Source organism: Pleurodeles waltl, chromosome 12 (assembly GCF_031143425.1).
Source record: "Pleurodeles waltl isolate 20211129_DDA chromosome 12, aPleWal1.hap1.20221129, whole genome shotgun sequence".
Taxonomy (NCBI): Eukaryota; Metazoa; Chordata; class Amphibia; order Caudata; family Salamandridae; genus Pleurodeles; species Pleurodeles waltl.
In genome coordinates this window covers 437794631-437820979 of record NC_090451.1, presented here as the reverse complement: position 1 = coordinate 437820979, position 26349 = coordinate 437794631, and the positions used below count along the sequence as shown (strand labels likewise).

The 26349-nt window shown below is 42.4% G+C and overlaps 1 protein-coding gene across 1 annotated transcript in view; it reads left to right on the top strand.

Moving 5' to 3' along the window:
• Nucleotides 1-26349, top strand: part of LOC138267784 (fatty acyl-CoA hydrolase precursor, medium chain-like) — a 548521-nt gene that overhangs the window by 81146 nt on the left and 441026 nt on the right. Inside the window, exon 2 of the mRNA XM_069216985.1 lies at nucleotides 11804-12008. Within this exon, the coding sequence (XP_069073086.1) occupies nucleotides 11804-12008 (205 nt within the window). The remainder of the gene's footprint in view (nucleotides 1-11803; nucleotides 12009-26349) is intronic.

Sequence of the window (26349 nt, the reverse complement as noted above, 5' to 3'; positions counted from 1 at the left end):
GAAAGCGCCTGGCAACAAATGTTCAACCCAAAAGAAATACGTTGGCGCTGTTGGTTGGTGAGCTTTCCTCACGCAAGGCAGAGGATGCGGTTCTTCACAAGCCTCCTTCTGAGGAGGATAATATTCATGAAAAACAAAATATTTCAGCCAAATGTTCATCAAAATCTAAACATATTTCTTCCCCTATTCTGGTCTTCTTCATTCCGGATACAGACGATGACTTGGTCAGTATAGATTCAAATGACAAAGCATCTGATAAAGTCAATGGCGGACTCTTAGCTCCCCCAGCTAAGAAATCAAAGATCTCTTCAGGACGACTCCAAACCTATCTATATATCTGACTCTGATGGGGTGCCTATGTTTGACCCTTCTCATATTCACCATCCTAATTCTACGGATTGGCTTCCCACAGATCATGTGGGTGATTACGTTTCCTCCAGATTACATACGCCCCTGGACAAACAATCTAGATCCAGATTGAGGTTGGAATGCCCCCGTCCTTCTTTATCCCCCAAAATTACACTCACTTCTTCCGTTGAGTCTGCAATTGTTACTTTCTTTTCCAAATTTGGCAAAAACCCTTGCAAGGGTGTGGACAAAGCTTGGTCCTCCTGTCAGGACAAACTGTTAGACGTGGTTAGTCCTCTCACAGGTATTTGTGATCTGGCGGAATCAGCCAGACTGGATAATACTTCTATAGAACCCGAGGAGTTGTCTCTTTGAGTTCAACTTTAGTTTTGTCTTCTGTGAAATGCTAATTCCGCTATCATGCATGAACGAAGAAAAGGACTCTTTCTCAAACTGGATCCTAAATTAGTCAATTTGGCCACCGTGGATCCTGGCCTTAAAGCAGATGGTTTACTCTTCGGATATTCTTTTGTCAGGGATCTTGGTAAATATGTCTCTACTTTTGCCTCACTTGATAAGGCTCAGCAGTCACTCAAGAAGACCTTTTCCCAACAGGTTTTTGCCAGGGCTGGCAGAGAAAGGAACCACTTTGCCAGCCGTGTTTACAATAACCAAGGTTCCAGAGGCTCCTTCATTGGCTCCTACCAAGACTACAAGCCTCACTTCTATCCACAACGAGGCAGGTTTAACTGCGGCAGAGGCTCCAGGGGATCCTGTTACCCAAACCAACCAGGTGAGTGCACATTCTGGCCTTCCTATTCCCATTAGGGTCCGTCTTAGACATTTTCTTCTAATATGGTTGTCAATATCAGCAGACCCTTGGGTTTTAAATACGGTTCAAGGTTGCGTTTTCAAACTCTACTCGAAACCTTTTCAATCTTCCTTTCCTCTTTCCCCAAATTTCTCAAAAGTCATGTTCGACCTCATTTCGTCAGAAGTTCAGTCCCTTCTCCAAAAACAAGCCATTGCTCTTTGTCTTCCCTACTCCTCAGGTTTTACCAGCTCCATCTTCTTGGTTCAAAAGAAAAACAAAAAGATGTGTCCAGTGATCAATCTCAGGTCATTCAATCAGTTTGTAGTATATCGTCATTTCTAGATGGAAACAATCTTGCATCTCAGAGACTCCCTTCTCCAAAACGACTGGATGGTTCGTTTAGATCTAAAAGATGCCTATCTATCCCTCCCTATTCATCCAAATTACACAAAATTTCTACAATTTCAATGGCTATGCCAATTCTTTTACTTCACCTCCCTTCCTTTCGGTATTTCTTCAGCTCCCTGGTGTTTTACCAAACTAATGAAGCCAGTTGTAGCTGGTATACTTTTAATGAACCACAATGTAATATCCCTTCAATCCCAGATTTCCCTTACCTGCTTGCTCCTAAACAATCTTGATTTTGTTCTCAACAAAGAAAAATCTCTGCTTTCCCTAACTCAACTCATAGAGTTTCTTGACTTTGTAATAAATTCGGTCTCCGCCTCTCTTCACCTTCCTTCAGCAAAAGTAAAATCTATAAAATCAGAAATTATTCAGGTCCTACGCAAGTCCTCTCTGTCTCTCAGAGCTCTTGCCCTCATAGTGCGTCTTCTTTCTTCCTCTATCCAAGCCATTTTCCCAGGTCCTTTGCATTATCGTTCCCTCCAAAGTTTAAAAATTCGACATTTAAGAAAAGGCCTTGCATACTCAGACTCCATCTTATTTGATCAGGATTCTCAGCAGAACATCAGTGGTGGCTCCTCCATTTAGATGCCTGGAACGACAAGACTAAATTTCCATCAGCCGCAAATCTTGTGTTAGAATAAGATGCAAGCCGCTACGGCTGGGGAGCCTGCTGCAGTCCGATTTCAACTAGCAGTACATGGTCTTTAGAGGAGTCCAAATTGCTATAAACTTGTTTTTAGGCTCCTTTGTGATTACAACTCTTGCAAAGGACAGATTTCACTAACAGCCCGGCTGTTCATTATATTAACCATTTGGAGGGTACAAAATCCAAGCCCCTAGAGGAGATGGCCAAAACCTTCTGTGAATACTGCCTTTCCCACCATCTTTCGGTTCGGGCAGAATATCTTCCGGGTGACCTCACTTCAGTGGCGGATTGGGACTCTCGACACTTTTGGGATTCAAGCGACTGGAAACTTCATCCCCCGATCTTTCAGACCATTGAGGCTAAATAGGGTCCTCTGTTGATAGATCTTTTCGTCTTCCGCCACAACTCCCAGCTCACTTAATTTTACAGTTGGCACCCAGATCCTCTAGCGCTTGCTTTGGATGCTTTTTTGCAGGACTGGTCTGTTTCTCTGAACTACGCCTTTCCCCCTTTTCTGCAGGTTACTTGCGCACGTTTGATGCCAAAAAGCAACTCTCATTCTCATAGCTCCCTTCTGGCAATCCCAGGTTTGGTTCCCAAATCTTCTAGATTGCCGTCCTTTCCCCATCTCCTTTTGGACCCCCTCAACCTTCCTCACAATCTAATACTGGACAATCCTCTCACCCTTTCTACATGGAAGATTTCTGGGATTCCAATCTACCCCAAGCATTTCAGCGGAAGCATCTAAATATATCATCCAGTCCTGGGCTCCAGGAACCACAAAAGCCTACAAGTCAGCTTGGTCTTTAGGGCATAGCTGGTGTTTGGGAAAACATACCAATCCCATTTCAGCGGATGTGATTTTTATTATCAATTTTCTCACATCCGAAGCCAGCAAAGGAAAATCCTTTCAAACTATAAACCTTTACAGGTCTGCGATTTCTTCAAACCACACATTTATCAACGGAAAACCAGTGGGGGAACATCCCCTTGTTTGTCCTCTTTTGAAGGGAGTAACATTTTCAAATCCTCTTCTTCCCAACTACAGTGCGATGTGGGATTTTAATGTCGTTTTGCATCTGTTTCTGCCATGGCCTGATAATTCTCTCCTTTCCCTGAAGATGCTTATGGCAAAACTAACTATATTGCTTTGTCTAGTTCAATCAAAAGATTGTCTGATTTTAAAGCTTTTGATATTTCATTAGGCAATTTACCCCTACAGGTGTGTTATTTACCATATCTCGGTGCACTAAAACTAATCTCTCCTCAGTTTTCTATCCCTATTTTGTTGATAATCCTAAACTGTGCATTGGGCAGTGTCTTAAAGTTTATGAACAAAAAACTGCAGATCTAAGAATGTCCTCTATTTCCCAACTTCTTATTTCCTTTAGGAAACCTTATAATCTAGTGTCCTTCCCTACTCTGGCCCGGTGGGTCAAATGGATAATGTCCCTCACTGGTATCGCCACCTCTGTCTTCGGTGCTCATTCCGCTAGAGGAGCCATGGCTTCTAAAGCCTTTTGGGCTGGCTCCAATCTTGAGGACATTCTTAGATTGGCAGATTTGTCTAATGATAATGTATTTAAAGTTTTTTATTGCAAACCTATTGTTAGTCCTTCTACCATTGTGATTAGTACGCTTTAAAAAAGCATAATAGGAGCCTCTGGTCTTGACATAAAATGTAGATTTTCCTATTAGTTTATGAAGGAAAGTCTTAATTTTATTAAAGACATGGAGGCAAGTATTATCCCTCCACAATGTTCTAACTTTGTTTTCCCACCCTCTTAGCGAACCAGACTCCATCGCAGCTGACCTCCTAAGAAGGAAGTCTTTCACCTTTGCTCTTCACGTGGATCTTCTTCATCTTCAAGCTTTATTGAGCATACTCTTCCTTCTCCCATGCCTTCCCAAGTTTCCTATTCCCAAGATTTATGAACTTTTGCCAAGATTTGTTTTCCTTCATTATGCCTCTGTTAATTGTTCTATCTATTTTGCCTTTATTTCGTTCTTACTAAACGTCTCAAGCAAGAAAAGAGGGCTGTTCGTAGTCAAGTGACATCATAAAATGTGTGTGCATTGGTGATTGGTTACTGTCTTTTTCTTCCCATTCTTCCTATTGGCTCTCTTCTGTTGCCACTTGGGAATTGTAGTTGTTTCTATTGACTGCTGCTATTGAATTAAAGCAAGGAAAGATAAGCATAATACTCACCTCCATGGCTTTAATAACACTGAGACTTCCACGTAAACTACTAGGAAAATCTACATTTTGCCTACTAGAAAATCAATTGTGTGTCTGTGTGTTTGTGGATCACTAGTGGCAGAATCAGCACAGTCTTCTTCCTGATCAGGTCTGGTCTCTACTTGGCAGATTCAGTTCAGCATTGGTATTAGGCTGTGACCGCTACCTCATTCCATTGTGAAGCCCATTGTTTCACTGGCAGATCCATCAGGCCCAAATTATGTTTCACTCTTCCAGAGACCAGTGCAGCATTCATGGTGTTCTCCACTGCTTTACCACTGATACACCACCGCCTCAGACCTGACAATAAAGAAAATTACAGAAGGAAGAACCTCTAACTTAGCACCTCAAGGAACCAAGATTCCAATGCCTCACCTTGGTGGTAAGCATGTGCAGCCAGGTATTTTTGTAATGTCTCAAGACACAGTGGTATCCGCCTTAGCAGGAGCCTGTAGACAGTGGTGGTGTTTTTTTTTTTGCTCAGCGGCTAGACACTTAGCAGGGCCATCTCCAGCCTCCTTTGTGTGACTGCCATAGGTGCCCCTGTGGGAAGGTTTCTATGCATCAGCATGCAATTTTTGGACGTGCAGCAGACTGTCCTGGAATTGCACAGCCCTGGACGTTAGGCAGATTCCTGCAACCAGCAGAGCTCGGTGACCATAAAAAATTCTCATGGCTGTTAAAATAAACAACACTTCTTTTGAACCCTGCAATTAACTTTCATGCCAACACAGATCTGTATTAATCTTAACTCACTTTTTCAACAGATTTTGCTAAAAAATAAATAAATGGTGTTAAAATAGTTATTAGCAAATAAAAAAGCATTTTATAATATAAAAGGGTAACTTAACCGTAACAACAGAGTCATTTTAATGACTATTATATTACAATGAAACCATTCAGTTGAAGAATGCTTTGACTGCAATCCAATACCTAAATCCCCTGAAATTGACCAGTTATGGTTAACTTGAACATAACTCTAGGGAATGTCTAGTGACCAATTCACAAATAAAAGACCCCAATTTATTCAAACTCAATGTAAACAAAACTAATTTGATAATCATTCATACATTTTCAGCCCATCTGGTACAATACCCTATAGCCTCTTTGAGTTGTCAGCCTCCAATGCCAAGGTGAAACCCCTTCGAGTAATTCTGAATCGGGCTTTATACCTCTAGGGACAGATCTGCGTGGCATTCAGCTCCCCTTCCACTTCTATGTCTCTCCTCAGAAAGTTTCAGCTATTCCTGCTGAAGAAATCTCACACCTTTGTGTTTGCTTCCAGCATACTCTCAAAACTAGTTTATGGTAGGAGTCTTCAGCACAGCCCCCCTGCAAATGTGCTTGTGAAAATGAAGCATGTGCCCAATTTTTCAGTTTGGAATCTAAATCGCTGTTGTAATACTGAGAATAAAAGCACTCCAAGTGGTGCACAGTGCAACTGTAATTTTGCGCCCCCCCCCCCCCACACACACACACACCAATGGCCTCCTCCTCCTCGGATTCCCTCACTACCACCAGCCAAAAGTGCCCCTCATCTCTCCATATTCCTTCTCTCACATGCATTTCATTGGTTTAAAAGCACTGGTAAAGGCTACCTTTCTTCATAACAATGAACATCTACCAAAACAAACCCTTTTTAGCAACGTTAGGAATAGGTAATGGAAGACCAGGGAACAAACATAACATCCTAACCTTTTTGTGCAGTTTGCATGCAGCTCTTTCATGGCAGTCTGTAAAAGTCAGTATTCTTTAACACACAAATATGCTTTAATCGATCAATCGATATCGATCATCAAAGCGAATATACAATAATAATAGGAATAAGGATAAAACCAATAATGATATAATAATAATACATAGATAATTTTTTTTTTTTTTAAACATGGATTCCTAAGAGCATAGTCCAGTTAAAATTCTCAGTACACATAATACACATAATACGATTTCAACCCCGCTCCTGCAGCTCTTATAAGAGTAAAAGAATAAAAGCGGGGCTCTCAGTTAAAACACAGTCCTTAAAATGGAATTACGTATTCGCCATGCTACTAATAAATATTTACTAACAGCAAGTATTAAAACCGTAGAATGGTGACTTTTTAGAATCCTCAAAGCAGAGGCACAGTCTCTTATCCCCATTTCACGGCAAATGTGATGAATCCACTTAGACCTGGGAAGGGAGTAAGCAGGGCAAAAAAACATAAAATGTTCAACCGTTTCCGATTTTGCACCACAAACTGGGCATGTACTTGTATCTGTTTTTGTACCCCATCTGCACATCAATGACTTCCACGGCAATGACCCGAAACGGAATCTGGCATATAAGCTTTTACCGAGGGTGTCAGGAATATTGTCTAAGTGTGGTTCAAATTGTGGGTACCACTTAAAATCTGTGAAACGATTTGTTAAGGTGCCATAAGTTCTGTAGGTGATATAATCGTTGCATACATAAGACCAATATATACGTTTCAGCACAATGGAGTGAGTCTTTTCTAGTTTAAGGGGTTCCTCCCAAAAGTGGCTAAGGCCAAGTTTGTTAAACCAACTGGATAAATGTTTAACCCAAGGAAAAGAGGTTGAGTTGGAGCACATTAGCAGGTCGAGGAGTGATGTCTTATAAACGTCTAATTCAGGGTTAGTCCATAGTCGTATCCAATATAATAATGGTCTTAAATAATTAGATCGGCTATGCGTCTCAGGCCCAGATCTAAGAACAGTGGTATCAATGGAGTACTAGGAGGACAGGCGCACAAGGACCTCGCAAAACCGTTCTCACTGATAGTGAGCTTGTTACAGTCAGAAAAGCCCCAGACCTCTGCTCCGTATGCGGCGGCACCCTGTGCTCTGGCAATGTAGATCTTGATTGCCGGGGAGACAGTTTTTGCTGTCGTACCCCTATAGAAACGCAGGATTGATGCCGCACCATGCTGCAGGCGACCCACACTTTTATTGATCTGTTCTACCCAGTTCAGATTATCAGAAAGCCTTACACCCAAATAATCAATGGAAGAAACCTTATCCAGGAGGTTCCCTTCTAAATGGATAGTACATTTCTTCCGCACTTCCGAGAGGAACGCCATTAACTTGGTCTTTTTATGGTTCAGCTCTAGGCCGTAATCTCGACAAAAGGAGTTAAATCTGTTGATAAGAATTTGGAGGCCCATGGGAGATTTAGAAATAAGAAGAGAGTCATCAGCGAAAAGAAGGATTGGAATTTTTTGAGTGCATAGGGTGGGGGCATCATTCTGGCACGTCATTAAAACCTGTACAACCTCATTAATAAAAATAGAGAATAAAAAAGGTGCCAATACACAACCCTGGCGAACACCCCTAATTATGGGGATTTTGTCCGTTAGTTCGCCTAGGTTCCCCCATCTCACCTGCGCATATGTGTCCTCATGCAGCCGCTTCAAAAGTTGGATTAGATTGGCAGGAGTCCCTATTTTTTGTAGCACCTCCCACAACTTTTCCCTCGGCACTAGATCAAATGCTGATCTCAAATCAACAAAAGTGATGTATAATGGTTGTTTAGCCAGGGCTGTATATTTCCAGTACAGAATGGCCAGTCTAAAGACCTGGTCTACTGTACTGGTCCTTGGTCGAAATCCAGCTTGAAGGGGGGAAAGAATGTTCTGATCTTTGGCCCAATGGGTTAATCTACCTAGGAGTTGCTTGGCAAATATTTTTTGGATGTTATCAATTAAACTGATTGGTCTATAGTTTGTCGGGAGGTTTACGTTACCCTTTTTATGGATGGGGATAATTTCGGCACCCTTCCATGTCATGGGAATCTGCCCCCCTTCGGCAATTTTATTGGAGAGTGTATTGATGTACCAAGTCCAGACTATTGGTTCTGATGAATAAAGATCCCCCAGAATTTTGTCTGGACCTGGAGCTTTCCCAAGTTTTAGAAAACTAATAGCATTGGCTGTTTCTTTGGTAGTAAAGCAGATGTGGCTCTTAGAATCCTGTGAGCCCCCTACAAGGGGAGCTTGTCCATGATGCTCATCAGGGGTAGAGAGAAAGTCTTGGCCTGCTTCCCCTGTAACAAAAAATGTGGGGGTCTCAATTTTTCTATATAAGCCCGAAAAATGCTCGACCCATTTTTCTGGCTGTATATGGCTTCTCACACCAATCCTGCCCTCTTTCTCTCGCTTACCTAACAATTCCCAAAATAATTTATTGTTGTTGGATTGGGTAGCATCCAACAATTCCTGCCAGGTTGTGTCTTCCCAGGTTTTTTTCGCTCGGGTGATGGATTCTTTGTAAGTACGTCTGGCTAATAGTATTTCCCCATGGGTTCCTTCCATGAGGGCACCTTTTAATCCTTTCTTGGCCGTGTGGCAGGACTCGCCAAACCATGGGCTAGAAGTAGCTCCTTGGTGTCTTGCCCCAACCTTCCTATAAAATATACGTTGTAATCTTATGATCATATTTTCATGTGTAGATAAGAAGGGGATGTCATTGAGATCATAGTCACTGTATGGAGCGAAGATATCTATGAAAGCCTGATAAATCTTGCGTAGCAGATAAGGGTTTGACAGAACCTTTGGCCACCTGACCTTCGTAGATGTGATGTTCATGGTAGGAGTAGGAACCACAGTAGTTTGTTTGTTCAAGGTCCTACAAAAAACATCGCCTGACATAGAGAGTAGCAAAGGATAATGGTCGCTTTCGGTTCTAGCATCCAGTATTCTTTGTTAGGGGTGTGTTGGACTTTTTTGCTTATGCAGGGTCATCCCCAATCTTTTATGCCTCCGGCCTCCTATTTTTTCTGACCTGTTGCTGTTGGCATTTGAACTATGAGCACTTTACCACTGCTAACCAGTGCTAAAGTGCATATGCTCTCTGTGTAAATTGTATGGTTGAATTGTTTATCCATGATTGGCATATTTGATTTACTAGTAAGTCCCTTGTAAAAAGCTCTAGAGGTGCCAGGTCCTGTAAATCAAATGCTACTAGTGGGCCTGCAGCACTGGTTGTGCCTCCTACACAAGTAGCTCTGTAATCATGTCTCAGACCCGCCATGGCAGTGTCTGTGTGTGCAGTTTTAACTGTAAATTCGACTTGGCAAGTGTACCCACTTGCCAGGCCTAAACCTTCCCTTTCTTACAGGTCAGGCACCCCTAGGTAGCCCCAAGGGCAGGGTGCAGTGTATGGTTAAGGTAGGACATATAGTAATGTGTTTTATATGTCCTGACAGTGAAATATTTCTAAACTCGTTTTTCATTGTCACAAGGCCTGTCCCTCCCTAAGGTTGACATGGGGGCTACCTTTAAATCTGATTAAAGTGTAGATTCCCTTTGTGAGCGGATGGACATGTGGAGTTTGGGTCTCTGAGCTCACAATTTAAAAATACATTTTTTAGTAAAGTTGATTTTAGGATTGTGTGTTTTCTTTTAGAAAGTGAGCATTTTCTTACTTATACCATTTCTGTGACTCTGCCTGTTTGTGGATTCCCTATCTGGGTCAGTTTGACAGTTGGGCTGGTTGCACCTCACACTAGACAGTGACACAAAGCGAGCTGATGTGTAGCCTGCATATCCTGATGAGCCATCTGTGCTAAGAGGGAGAGGAGGAGTGGTCACCTAACCCGAAAGGGCTGTGCCTGCCCTCACACAATGCAGTCTCCAACCCCCTGGTGAGTGTCTGGAGCCTGGCCTGAACAAGGCAGGATTTCACAATCAAAGAGACTTTACTTTGAAGTAGGCCTACTTCAAAGGAGAAATTGGGTATAAGAAGGGCACCCAAAACCACAGACTTTAGATCACTTCTGGACATCAAGAGGAACCTCTGCCTGGAGAAGAGCTGAGGAGAAGTGCTGCCCTGCCTGTGACTGTGCTTTCTGGAGCTATCCTGCAGTTGCTGCTTCTGCCAGAGTAAGAGGGAAAAGACTGGACTTTGTGTGCCTTCCATCTTGAGAAGAAATCTCCAAGTGCTTGGACTGAGCTTGCCCCCTGTTCTTAAGTCTCAGGGCCATCAAAGACTTCCCTTACCAGCACCTGGACTCTCTGCTGAGAAGCCTGCCCTGACAAGGGGTGCCCTATCCAGTCCCTGGGCCCTTGAAAGGAAAAGCTGGTGAAAACTCAAGGAAATTGACTTCGGACGACCGAGGACCGACGCCGCTGCTCAATCCGGTGACGCCGCCTGCACCAGACTCTGTGATCTTCGCTGGAACGTGACAACGTTTACAGGCCCGACACGGCTGCAGCCCCGCTAAAGTCTGTGACTCCGTGGAAGTTGCCGCAGCACACTGTGACCTACACCACTAGAAGTGCCTGGATTCAATGTTTCGCACAGAAGCCACGATCCCCGACTTCGCGCATCGGCTTGTTTCCATTCTTCACCAAGGTGCTGTACCTGGGGGTCTACGTGACTCAGTGGCCAGCGCCGCTGGTGTTGGATTGTTGGGAACGACTCTTTCACAACGCCGTGTTAACACCTCATCGAAGTTTTTTGTGTTTCTAATTGCAAGTTTTGAGTTTAATCTTTAAAAATTCATAACTTGACTTGTGTATATCGGATTTTGGTTGTTTTGGTCTTGTTTTGTTTAGATAAATATTTCCTATTCTTCTAAACTTGTGTTGTCATTTTGTAGTGTTTTTCCTTGTTACTGTGTGTGTTGGTACAAATACTTTACACCTAGCACTCTGAAGTTAAGCCTACTTCTCTGCCAAGCTACCAAGGGGGTAAGCAGGGGTTAGCTGAGGGTGATTCTACCTTACCCTGACTAGAGTGAGGGTCCTTGCTTGAACATGGGCAACCTGACTGTCAACCAAAGACCCCATTTCTAACAGGTTGTATCTAAAGTACTGAAGACATCTCAGTGACAAAAGCAGTAACTTACTCCGCTGTCTGCATAAAGTACAAATTTGTGATCTTTACAGTACTTGTTCTTTGAAGCAGGCATATTAACCCTTTGCACTACTTTATGGCGAATCAAAACTGCTACTAGAAAAAACTCGATCTCTCTCTAGCGGGAACATTAATCACAAGAGTTATTTTGACATTTGTGTTGCTGTCTGAAAGCAGAATGCACAAGATACTCTGCAGCAGGTGTTGCTAAACACAGTGCCCCCTCTGAGGTCAGCACCGGAGCCCCAGGTCAGCGCCCAGTGCGGCCACACAAGTCACACTGCCCTAAAGCCCTGCGTACCATGAGGACATTTAAGTGAAATGAAATTGTGAACATTTTATTATGACAGGTACATTGGACTGTGAACATCTTATTGTGAGAAATAGACTATACTAAAAACTTTGGTTGTAGAACAGTATGTTTTTTTTTTCAAATGATGTTTTATTTAAATAAAGAGCATTTGTATAATATGTATTATTTTATTTTACACAGGAGAAGAGGCTAAACAACCACTAATAGGAACAAAGTATGGCAAACTTCAAGGAAAACAGCTCAGAGTTAAGGGAACAGACACAGCTGTCAATGCATTTTTTGGGATTCCCTTTGCAAAACCCCCAATTGGAGCATTGAGATTCTCTCCTCCGGAACCTCCACAACCGTGGAATGATGTTAGGGAGGCAACGGCCTACCCTCCAATGTAAGAAAGCAATTTGTGATTGTCTTGTTTAAAAAGGGCCTACTATCCTCCATGAAAAAACCTTTAATACACTTTGAAGGGAAGAACATTTAGAAACTGGAGCTATGAACCCCCTCAAAGAAAGTATTGAAGATCTCAAGTTCTTGATATGTGCTACTTTATCTGTTCATTTAAAGACATTTACACAAAAGCTGAATCTCTGACGTAGTGTGACAGCTGAGAAGGCAAATGAATGTGACAATTTAACCATTATTAGTTTAATGTCATAAATGCTTAACATGCATTATAGGTTTATGTTCAGTTGCCGGAGGCACAGATATACACATGTGCCTCATTTGTGCTTCTTTATTCTCAGGTTAATATATTATAAAACATTTATATGCGAGTCGTCACACTACCAAACAGAATATACTTATAATAGGTTCCACTGAAAGAAATAGTTTTTTATATCACTTTGATGAGTAGTCATTAAATCCTGCAACCTAAGTTGGTCTGTTTTTTTTACGTCCACTGATGGACAAGCGATAAGACGTGGGAGATCATGTATTTATTTATTGTTTCCACAGAATGGACTGCAAAATCTCATAATCCCAACACATAGTTTTTTTTTATGTTTAGTTTTTTACTTCAGCTTGTATTCGTTCTACTATTTCTGGTGGCATGTGCTCACTTTTCAAACAATGCCAAGTGTATTACCTCCTCTGTCCAACTCCACATTTCACTACAGATAGCTTTTGTTAGCACCATGCAGAGTTGTTGTGGGTTCATTTTACACTCTGCTTCGGCACACAGCTTAGTTTAGGCCTGTGTCCTTTCACCTACATAGGTGCTCTGATTTAATTTATGCAGATTTCTTTATTTTTAGTTACCCTGTTTTCAGCAGGGATGTTTTTATTTTCTAATCAGCTGTAACTTTGTGATTCTGCTAAAGCATTGTTAGTGTTATTCTGAGCACGACATTTTACCATTTACCTCTGTCCAAGGCTGACGAGAACAGTCCATGATAATCCAGCTAGCAATTCTCGCCATAACAGTATGCAGACAGTCCGAAACGTAAGCACATGCCCATGTCAGGTCTTTTCACGGAACAGAATTATGTTTTCATATAAAAACACTGTACAGGCCAAGGGACAACAGAGATGCCATTCCAGCCAGGACTCTGTCCATGCTGCATACCATTTCACAGGCAGCCAGGAGAAGGCGGGCAGACCTCTTTTCTTAGGTAATGGGTGTGAGTGCTCCTCTCATGGACTAAGTACGGACAGATTGGGCAGATCACCGCTATGCTCTCACTTAGGATTATATATGTATGTTATTCCAACATGTTGAAACTGTTTGTTTTCATCTCACTGGTTACCGCCATTCTAATCCTGTTATGTCTCATTGCTCTAATAATTGCAGCTCATTTATTTTATTGTAGATTGCAGTCTTTTCAATAAACATATTGAAAACCATCCTGCATCACTTTCATTGGCCTATATGTGTGTATGAGACCTTTTGCTAACGAGAGAACGGGTTGAGATTTGCCAACCACGACTTCCCCTGAGAAGCCACATAGGCTGCCACAAATCACCTTTTCTTTCACGTTTTGGTGAGGTGCTACTAGCTAGCTGAAAGGGTTGGGCTGACAGCTGCCAAGACGGTGTGGGGTTAACTCAATCACACACAAACAGTAGTGCTGCCTCCCTTAATCCAGCACTCTTGTTCTGGTAACTGGAGTCCTACAACGGAACCAGTACTTGGTTGCATCAGGACAAATATTTTGTCCAGCACAATGCTTTTTGATCAGTCAGTCCCTTTTCTTGATGTAGTGGTGCATGCTCGAATTCCCTTATCTGTGCCAGTTCTCTTCTGATCCTATTAAGACACAGTCATTGCAATTTGAAATGTAGTCCAAATGTCACTCTTGATGAGTGAAACCTTTGTACATCTCATCCTGATAGATTGTGAAATAACGATATTCAGAAATTCCTGAAAGTAAATGTATTAGGAAGACATTCCTGAACTCTCTTCTGTGGTTTGCTCAATGTTGACCATTGTGTTTCAGTGTTATTTAAGGTCACAGTTTTAGTCTTGCAAATGTCACTGACAGGCCTAGCTGTTTGTAAGGTAGCCAAGACCTGGGTTAGGTCTGACTCCAGTATTGGAGTGATTATATTATATCATAATGCAGAGCCAGGAACTGGAGGACTAAGAAAGGATGTTTCACTGTTATTTCTTAGTGTAACACAATTATTGGTGGAGAAGAATATTAAAGAACTGATTTGAAGTTTGGCAGACTGTTTACTCTATCACAGCCTCATGGATATCCTGTCTGCCTTATTACAAGGGACATAGGACATAATGCACTTGTAATAGACTGAATGAGATATCAGTCATGCTTGTGATTGAGTAACCCATCCTCCAGTCTATAAATCATCCCCTTAAATATCACACAAAATTGTGGCAATCAAGATAACTGGTAGATTAGACCTACGTGTTGCTAACAAGTTATACTGCAACAAAACAAACGTGATGAGAGGAATGCTTAAATTAATCTCAGTCACTGGAGATTGATCTGGACCTCTTTCCAGACCATTGTTTTTTGCCCACTGTGCTTTTCTAGACAGAGATCCACCTCATGCAAATCAGTCTTGGCCCTGCTCCAATAGGAACAATCTAGCCCAAACTGCCTGGACAGGTACCTTCCAAAGATGAACACAAGCGGCCCCTGACCAGATTTGACCTACTTAGGTCTCATCAGTGTAATATAGCCAATGGTGCAGGAGCACAGGTCCCTTGCCTGAGTATACCCATCACACGTAGGGTGTCTACTGCAAAACATCAAGGTTATGGAAGCAATACTTCAATTAATCTCAGTTACTGGCAATTGCTCTGAGCCTCGTTCCAGACCATGCAGAGACTCGCCTAATGCATATCAGTTTTTGACTTGCAATAACAGGAACAGTCCTACCTGAACTGCCAGGTTAGGTGCCTTCTAGATGGGAACACAACAATCTCTGACCAGTTGTGAGCTACTTAGATCTCACCTATGAGGAATAGTATGAGTTATATGGCACAGTGAGCATGAGACCCTTATATATACACCATTGTAGGAAAAAAAACAATAGGTTGGGATGTTGTCTGAGTACTTACCAGTGGCTGAGATTAATTAATCGATTCCACCAATCACTTTTTGTTTACTTCTGTGCGATGCCCCAAGTATGATCGTTTTGCACAGATGTGAGTCTCATGCTCACTGTACCAATGGAATAAAGTTAGACCCGAATAATTGGGTCTTGGGTTGCTTGTGTTCCAGTTCAGGGAGGACCTGGCCTGGCAGCTCAGGCTAGACTGTTCCTACTGGTGCAAACTGAGGTGACATGGTGTGCAAAATAACACTGAGTAGTTACCAGTGGGTGAGATTAATTTAATCATTCCACCCACAGCCTTTTTGTATACTTCAGCTAACTCATTATAGATACAAAACTGTTCTTTTGAGGAGTTTTGTTCTTTTATACAGGCTATCCTGCAGAATAGAAAGACCATCTGCAATTTGTCTTTTGTTCATCATCTCTTGAGGTTTCTGCCCTTTCCTTTCCACTTGATAAGTAGACCATGTGTGCTATTGTGTTAAAGTTTAATAATTTTAATCAGGGTTCTGAAAATATTTGAATGAAGTTATTATAGTATTTCTATGAACAAAATGACTGAGGTGGACCAGTCCTCTAAAATGCCATTGCTCTGTTTGAGCTTGTATGCATCTTCAAAACATACAAAACCCATCTCTGCAGAAGGAAGCCAGACTTTTTGTAAAACAAGGGCAAATCTTGGGAGCGCCAGCAAGCATCTCATAAACATGCTTGCTTGACTTTGTGAACATAACAACTTACAGCACATTTGATATTCAATGATGATTATGTGTTTTCTTTAAGGGCATCAGTCCCAATTGAAACACTGTCAAGAGTCACAAATACCTGCTGCATAAAGGAGGCTTTACCCACTGCAAATCTGCCAATCAGTGTTAGAAGAATGACACCATTAACACCACGCCCAAAACTTTGAAGCCTGTTTGATTTCATTAATTAAGATTGCCACTTGCAGCAAGTGATGCACTGGCCCCACCCTGCCCTCAAACTCCATTTTGCTGGCAGACAGTAAAAAATTAAATGGCAATAAAGTCATTTTATTGCCATTTTATTTTTCACACTTTCTGCTCAGCAGTGTGGGGGGGGAGCTCTTCTGCTCCCACGGAGGAACCACCACTGATTCTATACATAATACACATCATAAGGAATAAAATCAAACCCACAGAGAGGATAGGGAAAGTCTTGCTTCTTGAAAATAAAGTGTTATGTAAACGTAGAAAGTATATATGTATGGATGTGTATATGTGACTTTTATTGTGCAAACCAGGAGCACTGTTAAGGAATTTATTTTAACAGTAGATATTTCAGAGGAAAGGGGAGAGAGTTGTTACTTCATCTGTGGTGATAATTTGAAGTGGAAAAGAGAAACGTGGTGCTGTGAGGTTTACAGGTTAGGTTATCAGAGTGCTGGAGTTAGCAGAGATGTGGCAGAAGATGGATGAGACTTTGATGTGGGTAGGTAGGCTATCTGTAGATGTTGATATGGTAGGAATGTCATTTGTAGTACAAAAACAATATATGTATGTGGACATTATACAACATCTGTTGTACTTCTCTCGTGGGCAGATAGCTCCCAATTCCATACTACAATGCCCTTGTGGTGGTAACATGCCACAGGCGGTGGAACATCTAATCTTACTCTGTAGATTGTATGAACTTCCCTCAAGAAGATATCTGTTGCAGTTTTTAAGAACTAGGGTTTTTTTGTCTATAGTCTTGCTGTTTATTATTTTCAAATGCCCCTTGACACTGCTGTTATAACTACAGTTGGGTCTTTCTTGAAGAGTGACATACATTTGAATTCTGTAATGAATGTTTGATATAATATATATTTTTTTAATTTGGGTATGCAGGGATCCTGAGCTCTAAGCACTCTGATCGTACATTTGAATGCAGCAATGCATGTTTGATACTAGTCTTTTAATTTGAACATATTGAGACTGAGTGGCGTAAATTGGGGCTACCATACATTTTTATATACATTTCCTTTTTTCAATAATGCTTATAACTGTTTCTGTATGTATGCAATTTAATATTTATCTTTTAAACTTCCATACATTTCTGTGGGATGATTTTACTCTGCACTTTTATGATTATTGATTAATAATCAAATAAAGATTCAATCAAATACAATATATGTATTTGATAACTCATTTCTAGATCTCCATGCCCTGGCATTTACATATCAAAGTTTGAGGCGCTGTGCAGGAAAGGTTACACAAGGGTAAGAATTAGCTAAAGAGCATGAATGATGTTTATAAAATGGATGCCAGTCCCAAGAGATACACAGTGGAGCCCACACACTTTCAGACAGACGTTATTTTAGAAATACATCATTTCAGAGCACGTTTCGGCATTATCACCAAGATCACAGTTTGACTTTCTGCAACAAACATTTATAGAAGGCAGAATGCAGTTGTTAGTCTGAGCATAAAAACATACTTTGGTTCTGGCATCTCAAAAATGTGCCAAGGAGGTCTTACCTACAAACTTTATAAATAGATTACCAAGGAAAACTGCAGCTAAGAGACATTGAGTATTCCACTTTGGTGTTGAATACTCTGACGAAAGTGGACACAGATCATAGTTAGCAGCAACTGATGGCTGCAGGCTCCTTGAAAGTAGCATTCCGTCTGCGTTCAAGTCATTAAAGCGTCCAACAACTCTCATATAGCTGCAACATCCTGAGGGGATTGAAAGCAAGATAACTGCAATAGTTCTGCCAGTCTCTCTGTATCAAAACCCCTCTTGTAGTGTTGCCTGATGAACCGGTTTTGCACAAGAAACAGTTTTTTTTTTATTTAAATAAAATTGTTAGAGAAAATGGAATGTGTAACTTAACGTATACCCAACATAAACGTTTCGTAACAAGACCTAGTCAAATAAGTATGAAACCACAACTGCCTCAGAAAATGCTCAGGGGGTGGTTTATGCATACCATTTGGCATATACTGTCAGTCAGTTCCTTACTTGCTATAGATACACCACAAATTTCCTGACTTCTCTCCGGCAGTGCTTAAGTTGTAAAAAAAAATAATAATAATAAGTGGCAGGGCCCTACTCTGGCCATTACAGCTTGTACTGCTCACTGCCCTTCACAACTCCTACATGTGTGACAATTCAGGCTGTTGAAGACCACCCAAAGCTAAAAGAATGGTTGAGTGACAAGTATTAGTCATTTTAATGTATATTGAATTATTTAAAAAAACTGCTGTTATGCTAGTCTGTAAATTAAATAATTAGCGCCACCATGTGGCAGACCTTCATAAGTGTCGGTATTGGCAATTATGTGCTGGTGCTGAGCCCTGGAAACCACTGGCTCAAATTAAGCACTGCTCTCAGGGCAAGCACTTAATGGAGTTTCCCTTCTTAAGAGTAGATGTGAAGCTCATGCTGATACTGGAGCCAGAGTTGGATGAGTGATCTGCATCCAACATGAAAGAAGGGCCAGGATTGGAGGGAGCAGCCTTTCTCAGTGGAGGCCAGTGCTTTCTCTAACACAGCTGTCTTAAGACCGCTAGGTTAGAGAAGTTTAACCCCTTCGCTGCCAGGCCTTTTCCCCCTCAGGTGCCAAGCCTTTTTTTGGCTCTTTGGGGCAGTTTGCACTTAGGTCCTCATAACGTTTTGTCCACAAAAGCTATCCATGGCAAATGTGTGTCCTTTTTTTCCAACATCCTAGGGCTTCTAGAGGTACTCAGACTTTGTGGGTTCCCAGTCAGAAAACCAAGAAATTTGCCAAAATACAGCGAAAATTTCATTAAAAAAAAAGGCTGCAGAAGAAGGCTTGTGGTGTTTTCCTTGAAAATGACACCAGCAAAGTGTTTGCAGTGCTAAATTCACAAGCAGACTTGAATCAGGAAATGCAATTTTGCAACACAGTTTTGGCATTTTACTGGGACATACCCCATTTTTACTATTTTTTGTGCTTTCAACTTCCTTTCGGTAAGTGACCGAAATAGGTATGAAACCAATGCTGGATCTCAGAAAGCAAAACATTTCTGAAAAGTAGACTAAATTCTGAATTCAGCACGGGGTAATTTTTTGTAGATTCTACAAGGGTTTCCCACAGAAAACAACAGCTGAAATAAAAGAAATATTGAAATTGAGGTGAAAAAAACCTGCCATTTTGCTCAATGTTGTACTCTGTAACTTTTTCCTGCAATGCCAGATTTTTTAACGCAATATACTGTTACGGCTGCTGGGCTCTTCTGGTTGCAGGGATATATAGGGCTTGTAGGTTCATCAAGAGCCCTAGGTACCCAGAGCCAATAAATGAGCTGCACCTTGCAATGAGTTTTCATTCTATACCAAGTATACAGCAATTCATTTGCTGAAATATAAAGAGTGAAAAATTGTTATCAAGAAAACCGTTGTATTTCCAAAATAGGCACAAGATAAGGTGTTGAGAAGCAGTGGTTATTTTCACATCTCTGAATTCCGGGGTGCCCATACTAGCATGTGAATTATAGGGCATGTCTCAAATAGACGTCTTTTTTACATGATGTCTGCCATTTGGAAGGAAACAATTTAAACAAAGACAAGGGGCAAAAACACTTGTTTTGCTATTCTGTGTTACCCCAATTCACCTGATAGAAATGGTACCTATCTTGTGTGGGTAGGCCTAACATTTGTGACAGGAAACGTAACATAGACACATCACATGTTTACATTGAAATCTGAGGTGTTCTTTGCAAAGTGCTTAGCTGTAGGCTTTGGCCTCTAGCTCAGCCGGCACCTAGGGAAACCTACCAAACCTGTGCATTTTTTAAAACTAGACACCTAGGGGAATCCATGATGGGGTGACTTGTGGGGCTCTCACCAGGTTCTCTTATCCCAAATCCTATGCAAACCTCAAGATGTGGCCAAAAAAACACTTTTTCCTCATATTTCGGTGACAGAAAGTTCTGGAATCTGAGAAGAACCACAAATTTTCTTCCACCCAGCGTTCCTCTAAGTCTCCCAATAAAAATGGTACCTCACTTGTGTGGGTAGGCCTAGTGCCCGTGAAAGGAAATGCCCCAAAACACTATGTGGACACATCTCATTTTCCCAAAGAAAACAGAGCTGTTTTTTGCAAAGTGCCAAGCTGTGGGGTTTCTCCCCTCTGCTCAGCCGGCACCTAAGGAAGCCTACCAAACCTGTGCATTTTTTAAAACTATATACCAAGGGGAATCCAGGATGGGGTGACTTGTGGGGCTCTCACCAGGTTCTGTTACCCAGAATCCTTTGCAAACCTCAACATTTGCCCCAAAAAAAACTTTTTCCTCACATTTTGGTGACAGAAAGTTCTGGAATCTGAGAAGAGACACACATTTCCTTCCACCCAGTGTTCTCCCAAGTCTCCCAATAAAAATGGTACCTCACTTGAGTGGGTAGGCCTAGTGCCCGGAAAGGAAATGTCCCAAAACACTATCTGGACACATCAAAATTATCAAATACAAAACTACCTGTTTTTGCGGTGGGGGCACTGGAGTTTTTGGTCTTGGGCTCAGCAGCCATCTAGGGAAACCAGACATTTCTGAAAACTAGACACCCAATGGAGTCCAGGGAGGTGTGATTTGCGTGGTTCCCACAATGTTTTCTTACCCAGAATCCTCAGAAAACCTCGAATTTAGCTAAACAAAATCAAATTTTTCCCACATTTCTGTGTGGGATCACTGCACCCAACGTTCTCTTCAGTCTCCTGGTAAAAATTATACCTCACTTGTGTAGGTGGGCCAAGTGCCTGTGACAGGGAAGAGCCAAAAACATGTCAAAATTGAGGGGGAACTAAATCGGCTCCAAAAGGGCAATTTGAAAAAAAAAAATTTTTAGGCTGACAAGTGCAGCAGAATGTTTATCGGTATAGATGAGACAATGCTGGGTGGTAGGAATTTTGTGGATTCCTGCAGATTCCGGAAGGTTCCATCACAAAAATGTGGGGATAATGTGTGATTTCCAGCAAAGTTGGAGGTTTGCCGGTTATTGTGGGTAAGAAAATGGTACAGGTGCATGTGAAGCACACCTCCCTGGAATCACCCAGATGTTTAGTTTTCAGATCTGTCTAGGTCTTGTGGATTTTTCTAGATGGCAGCGTCACAAAGTCCAAAAAGTGCAGCCCTCACCATTCCAAGTGGGACGATTTTGAGAGTTAACAAAGCTCTCATAGCCCAAATGTAAAACCAAAACCCCAATTAATCAAATATCCTCTTGCGTGCCAGGGGATAAGATGTTTTACTGTGCAGGGGAGATCTGAAAGACTGTTACCCCCTTCAGTTGGGGTGGGGGCATAACCAGGCCCATACTGGTTGGTATCCACCACCCCACTATTCTTTTTCTTTTTTAAATCCCCTGTCATCTAGTAGACTTTCTGCCCCCCCAGGGTGTGGATCAGGGGTAATTGTCCCATCTGCCCACTAGTGAGCAGAACAACTTTGTCCCATTTATTTAGGGTGGGAGTATGGCCATACCCCCACCCTCTTATTTTGGGAAAAAAATCTTCTCTGGTGGGCTTTCTGCCCCCTGTGGGGGCAGATGGGCCTTCCAAAAATAGACCGATCTGCCCCCAAGGGGGGCAGATATGGCCAACAGTAATGTGCCCCCATGGGCAGCGACCCTTGCCCAAGGGACTGCCCCCGCAAACAAAACACACACACACATACACACACACACACCAATCCCTGGTGCCTAAGTGGTTTCTGCACCCGCCTCCCGGGGGCAGAAAGGCCTAATAGAAATGGGCCGATCTGCCCCCAAGGGGAGCAGAAATAGCCTAAAATAAATTTGCCCCCCAGAGGAACGACCCTTGCTTAGGAGGTCGCTCCCCTTGTGTGAAATTAATGCAAAAAAAAAAAAAAATCCCTGTGGTCTAGTGGATTCTGACCTCTTGGGGGCAGATTGGCCCAACAAAAATAAGCCAAGCAGAAATGGCCTAAAGACAATTGCCCCCCAGGGGAGTGACCCTTGCTTAAGGGGTCGCTCCCCACTTATAAAAAGAATAAAATAAAATAAAAATCCCTGGTGTCTAGGGTGGGCAGATCAGCCTAATTACAAGGGGGGCAGAAATGGGCTACAACAAATTTGCTCCCTATGGGAGTGACCCTTACCTAGGGGGTTGCTCCCCATATATAAAAACAAAAGTCAACATCAAAAAAATATATTGCTGGTGTCTAGGGGTTTTTGCCCATATAATTTGCTGATCTGCCCCCCGGGGGGGGCAGAAAAGGCCTAAAAATATTCCCCCCACCCCCAGGAGCAGCCCTTGCCCAAGGAGCCGCTCCCCTCATTCAATAATATAAAAAATAAACCCCTGGTGTCTAGTGGTTTATGCCCCCCTTGGGGACATTTTGGCCTAATAAAAATAGGCCGACCTGCCCCCAAGGGGGGCAGAAATAGCCTAAAAGTAATTTTGCCCCCGGAGAGTGACCCTTGCCTAAGGGATCACGCCCCAAATATAAATTTAAAAAAATAAAATAATTAAATTATCCCTGGTGTCTAGGGGATTTCTGCCCCCGGTAGGGGGGGGGGGCAGAAATGGCCTAAAAATAATTTGGCCCCCCTGGGGAATGGCATTTCTGTTGCCCGATCGCATCGCAATTGGGCAGCAGAAATGCTGAGAAAGACATCAAAGGAAAGGAAAGGACTTAACCGTTATGTCCTTGGCTCTTCAGCGCCGCAACCAAGGACGTAACCGTTACGTCCTTGGCTGCCAAGGGGTTAAAATGTGCATGTCTGCCTGGCTGTTGCAAGACAGCTGGACAAAAAGACATGCACACTTTAAACTATGCACAACTCACGCCCTGACAGTCGGTTCAGGACGGGAGGATGGAAAATAAAATGGTAATAATTTAACTTTACTACCATTTTATTTTTCAGCCCTGGGGGCATTTTAGGCAGAGGGGCCTATGTTCCTCCATCTTAATGGAGGAGCCGCTCCTGGTGCAGGGATAGCACAGTACTGTATAGTGCATGTGTGGATAATACATGTACTGAGTGTATTTATGACTGAGAGGAATACAGTACATGAGAGATGTAACACTGTGCAGTGCATGCCTAGGGACCCCATGTGCTGGGTGAATGTGTGCTTGTGTGAAGAGTTGTGCAGGGCACATGGTGTGTATGTGTGCTGGCAGTGTGTGTGTGGCTTGAAGTAATGCACCATGGTTAAAGCTAGAAAAGCTTCATTGCTGAACGGTGCCTGCAAGACTGAGTGTGTGTACTAAATACATCTATACATGTGAAGGTATAGAGGTATTAGTGCTGAACAGAAAGTGTGCTATGAATGTACACTGAGTGAGTGTGCCTGTAACAGTATAGTGTGTGAAGATCCCCGTGTTCCTTTTTGGGAATCCCAGGCCTTCCTGGTGAGGACAAAAGGAGGAGAGGATTCTCCCCAGGCATATTTTTCTATTGCTGCATTTCTGTGAGCTGGGTAAGGACATGTAAGAGAAAAGGAGCGTACTTCCCTTTACATCTCAAAGACTGCTCTTTGATGAAGTGATAGATCATCAGGAAGGGGTCTGCTTACATCTCAGCAAGGGAGATAGGACTGATAAGAGACTCCTAAAGACTATGGGCCTGATTACGATTTTGGTGGTAAGAAAACCCAACCACCAGACCTGTGATGAGGAGACCGCCATCAGGGTCGGTCTCCCCACCAACCCTATTACAGCTTTCCCACCGGGCTGCCCAGTGGGAAAGATGCGGCGGCAGTATTCCCAGCTCATAATTGAGCCAGCGGCAATGCTGCTGCACACAGGGTGCACCAGCACCCTTGAAATGCACACTGTCTGCCACAGGCATTGGCAGTGCTGGGGCTCCCCATGGCCCCCTGCACTTGTTCTCCACCAGCATTTTCATGGTGGAGAAACATTTTGGAGCACCCTGTCACAGATCTATTACTAAAGCATGGTGTTAAGTGCCCAGCCGTTTACAGACAGCTGGCAATACAGACCACCTGTCAACGCCATCTCCCAGATGAGACCCGGGTAGCCGCGCCACATGAACCCTTTGGATTTAATTGCCGGCAAAGGATTGTTCCAGTCTATTTGTATTCTTCTTCTCACACAAAGAGTTTCTTGCCTCACAGTACCCTAGGTTAAAACAGACATCTTTTCTGTCCTTATTTCAGTGTTCTGAGAAGACCAAATGGAGGGGCCGAAACACATAGACTTTTTATGTTTTTGGAGTTCTTCTAAAAACTAATGAGAATTGTGTGTATGGGAACTATCAGCCTTGAAGGCCAGACTGCAATCCCCAGATGAGTCTGAATTCACTATTAGGAGGAACTAAATTCAAGGTGACTCTTTTCCATGAACAAATTAGGAGACAACTTAAAAAACCACTAAAAAGAACTCTTATGAATGCCAATTGTTATTTATATATGTTGAGTTAAGTTGCATTCACAAATTAATTAATAATATGACAATTGTGGAATCCGAAAAGAGATGTATATAAGAGAGAAACACCCTTTACTGTGCTATCATTTAGTGACAACACATTTTCCATTGATATAGCTACTGAGATTGTACAGACAAGTCGTTTTGCTAATAAAACTGTATAGGGAACAACCAATAAATAATGTGTGATGTTTCAGGGAACATTTATCATTTGCTCATCACTAGGTAAAGTGTATTTATTATATTAAAATCTTTGTTTCCAGCACACTTCTCAATTACAAAAAAGGGCTTCATTTGTGCTCTCCAAACTAGTGAGTCATTCTGAAATATCTGTACAGTTCATTTACAGGTCACTAAAGTGTGTTGTGCGTTAGAAAAATAGACATCTTTAAGCCTTTCCTTTAGTCCTCCCTGTAAAGTTCAGATAGTTCATGTGACCAAATCCTCTCATTTTGTAGTCTGAAAAAGAAACTAAACCCTAGTCGGTATGTTAAAAGAATAAGCAGCAATTGTCAGAAGACATAGCCTTACATGTCGCCTTCTGTGGACGCACAGCAAATGTGGCACTATAAACACAAAATGTAAATGCATTGTTAATGCTTATTTACCATCTGAACACCATCATTTTTCTGTACGGGGGACTGTACCCCTACTTTCAGCGCCTATTTGGAAGTACTTCATGTTTATAATCTTCTGAGTGTTGTGTTCATAGCAGCTACTACACAGGCCAATTAGCCCATGTACTTCCTGTTGTAATATGGTCGCCTCATGATCAACACCTTTCCTGTATTTCGCTGGTGATGTTCTCCTATATAGATTTGGAAACACCCACATTTCATTGCATGGACTGTGGCCCTTTCTTTAAAGACCTAGGACTTTCAGGAGTGAAACAACAGTTGAACACTCATTGCAAACTAAAATACTTTCTGTAATTAGGCTGTTGTAACATAACAGAAATAATCAGTTTCAACCAGGGGTTGCTCCTCCATATGGGTGGAGGAGTTTTGCCTCCCCCCCCCCCCCCCCTCCAGCAGCAACCGCTGCAAATGCTTTCACAAGGAAGGGCTAACAAACTGTGTTTATCAACCCTTCCTTGTGAAAGGGGCGGGGCATTGGGGGTGATGAGCAGAGGGCAGTGCACTGTGCACTGCCCTCAGAGCGCATGTGTGTTTGGCCAGCCGTCTCGGGCCGGCCAAACACACATGAGCACAGAGCTCTCTGCAGCCCAGCAACACAGTTGCTGGGCTGAAGAGAGCCTGCACAGGCTCCCAATCTGCCTGGGAGTGCCCTGGCTGGGTGCTCCCAGCTAATCCTGACACTGCTTTGAGCAGCGTCATAATTGGCCGCATGGCAGGTTGGGAGCCTGTGCCTGCGTGCAGCAGAGGAGTGACGCAGGAGCGGAGGTAATTTTTTTTTTTTTTTTTTTAGTACTATTTAATTTCTTTATTAATTCCCCCCTCCAGGTGCTCCCACCAGTAATCCCCACAAGCCACAGCTGGTTTCAACAGTGTTACGGGTGTATACATATATTTTATATATTCCTCCATGAATTACAATAGCTCAAATTGCTACAGTGCACTTTGTTTTCGAAATCTAATGCACTTTATTATATATGTTTGTTCATGACATTATTTTCCCTTTATCTAAGTAAAATGTTATACTATACCACCACTGAAGAGTGCATGGTTGCAGGCTGCTAGAGCTTGTGTGCCATAGGCTGCGCTTTGAGGACGAATTGAGAGTGGCCCGATTATCCACCACCCAAAGGATCAAAGAGCTCCCATCAGCTAGTCAAAAATCCATGTCTGGCTGAAGTGGGAAGTCTTAAATGATTCT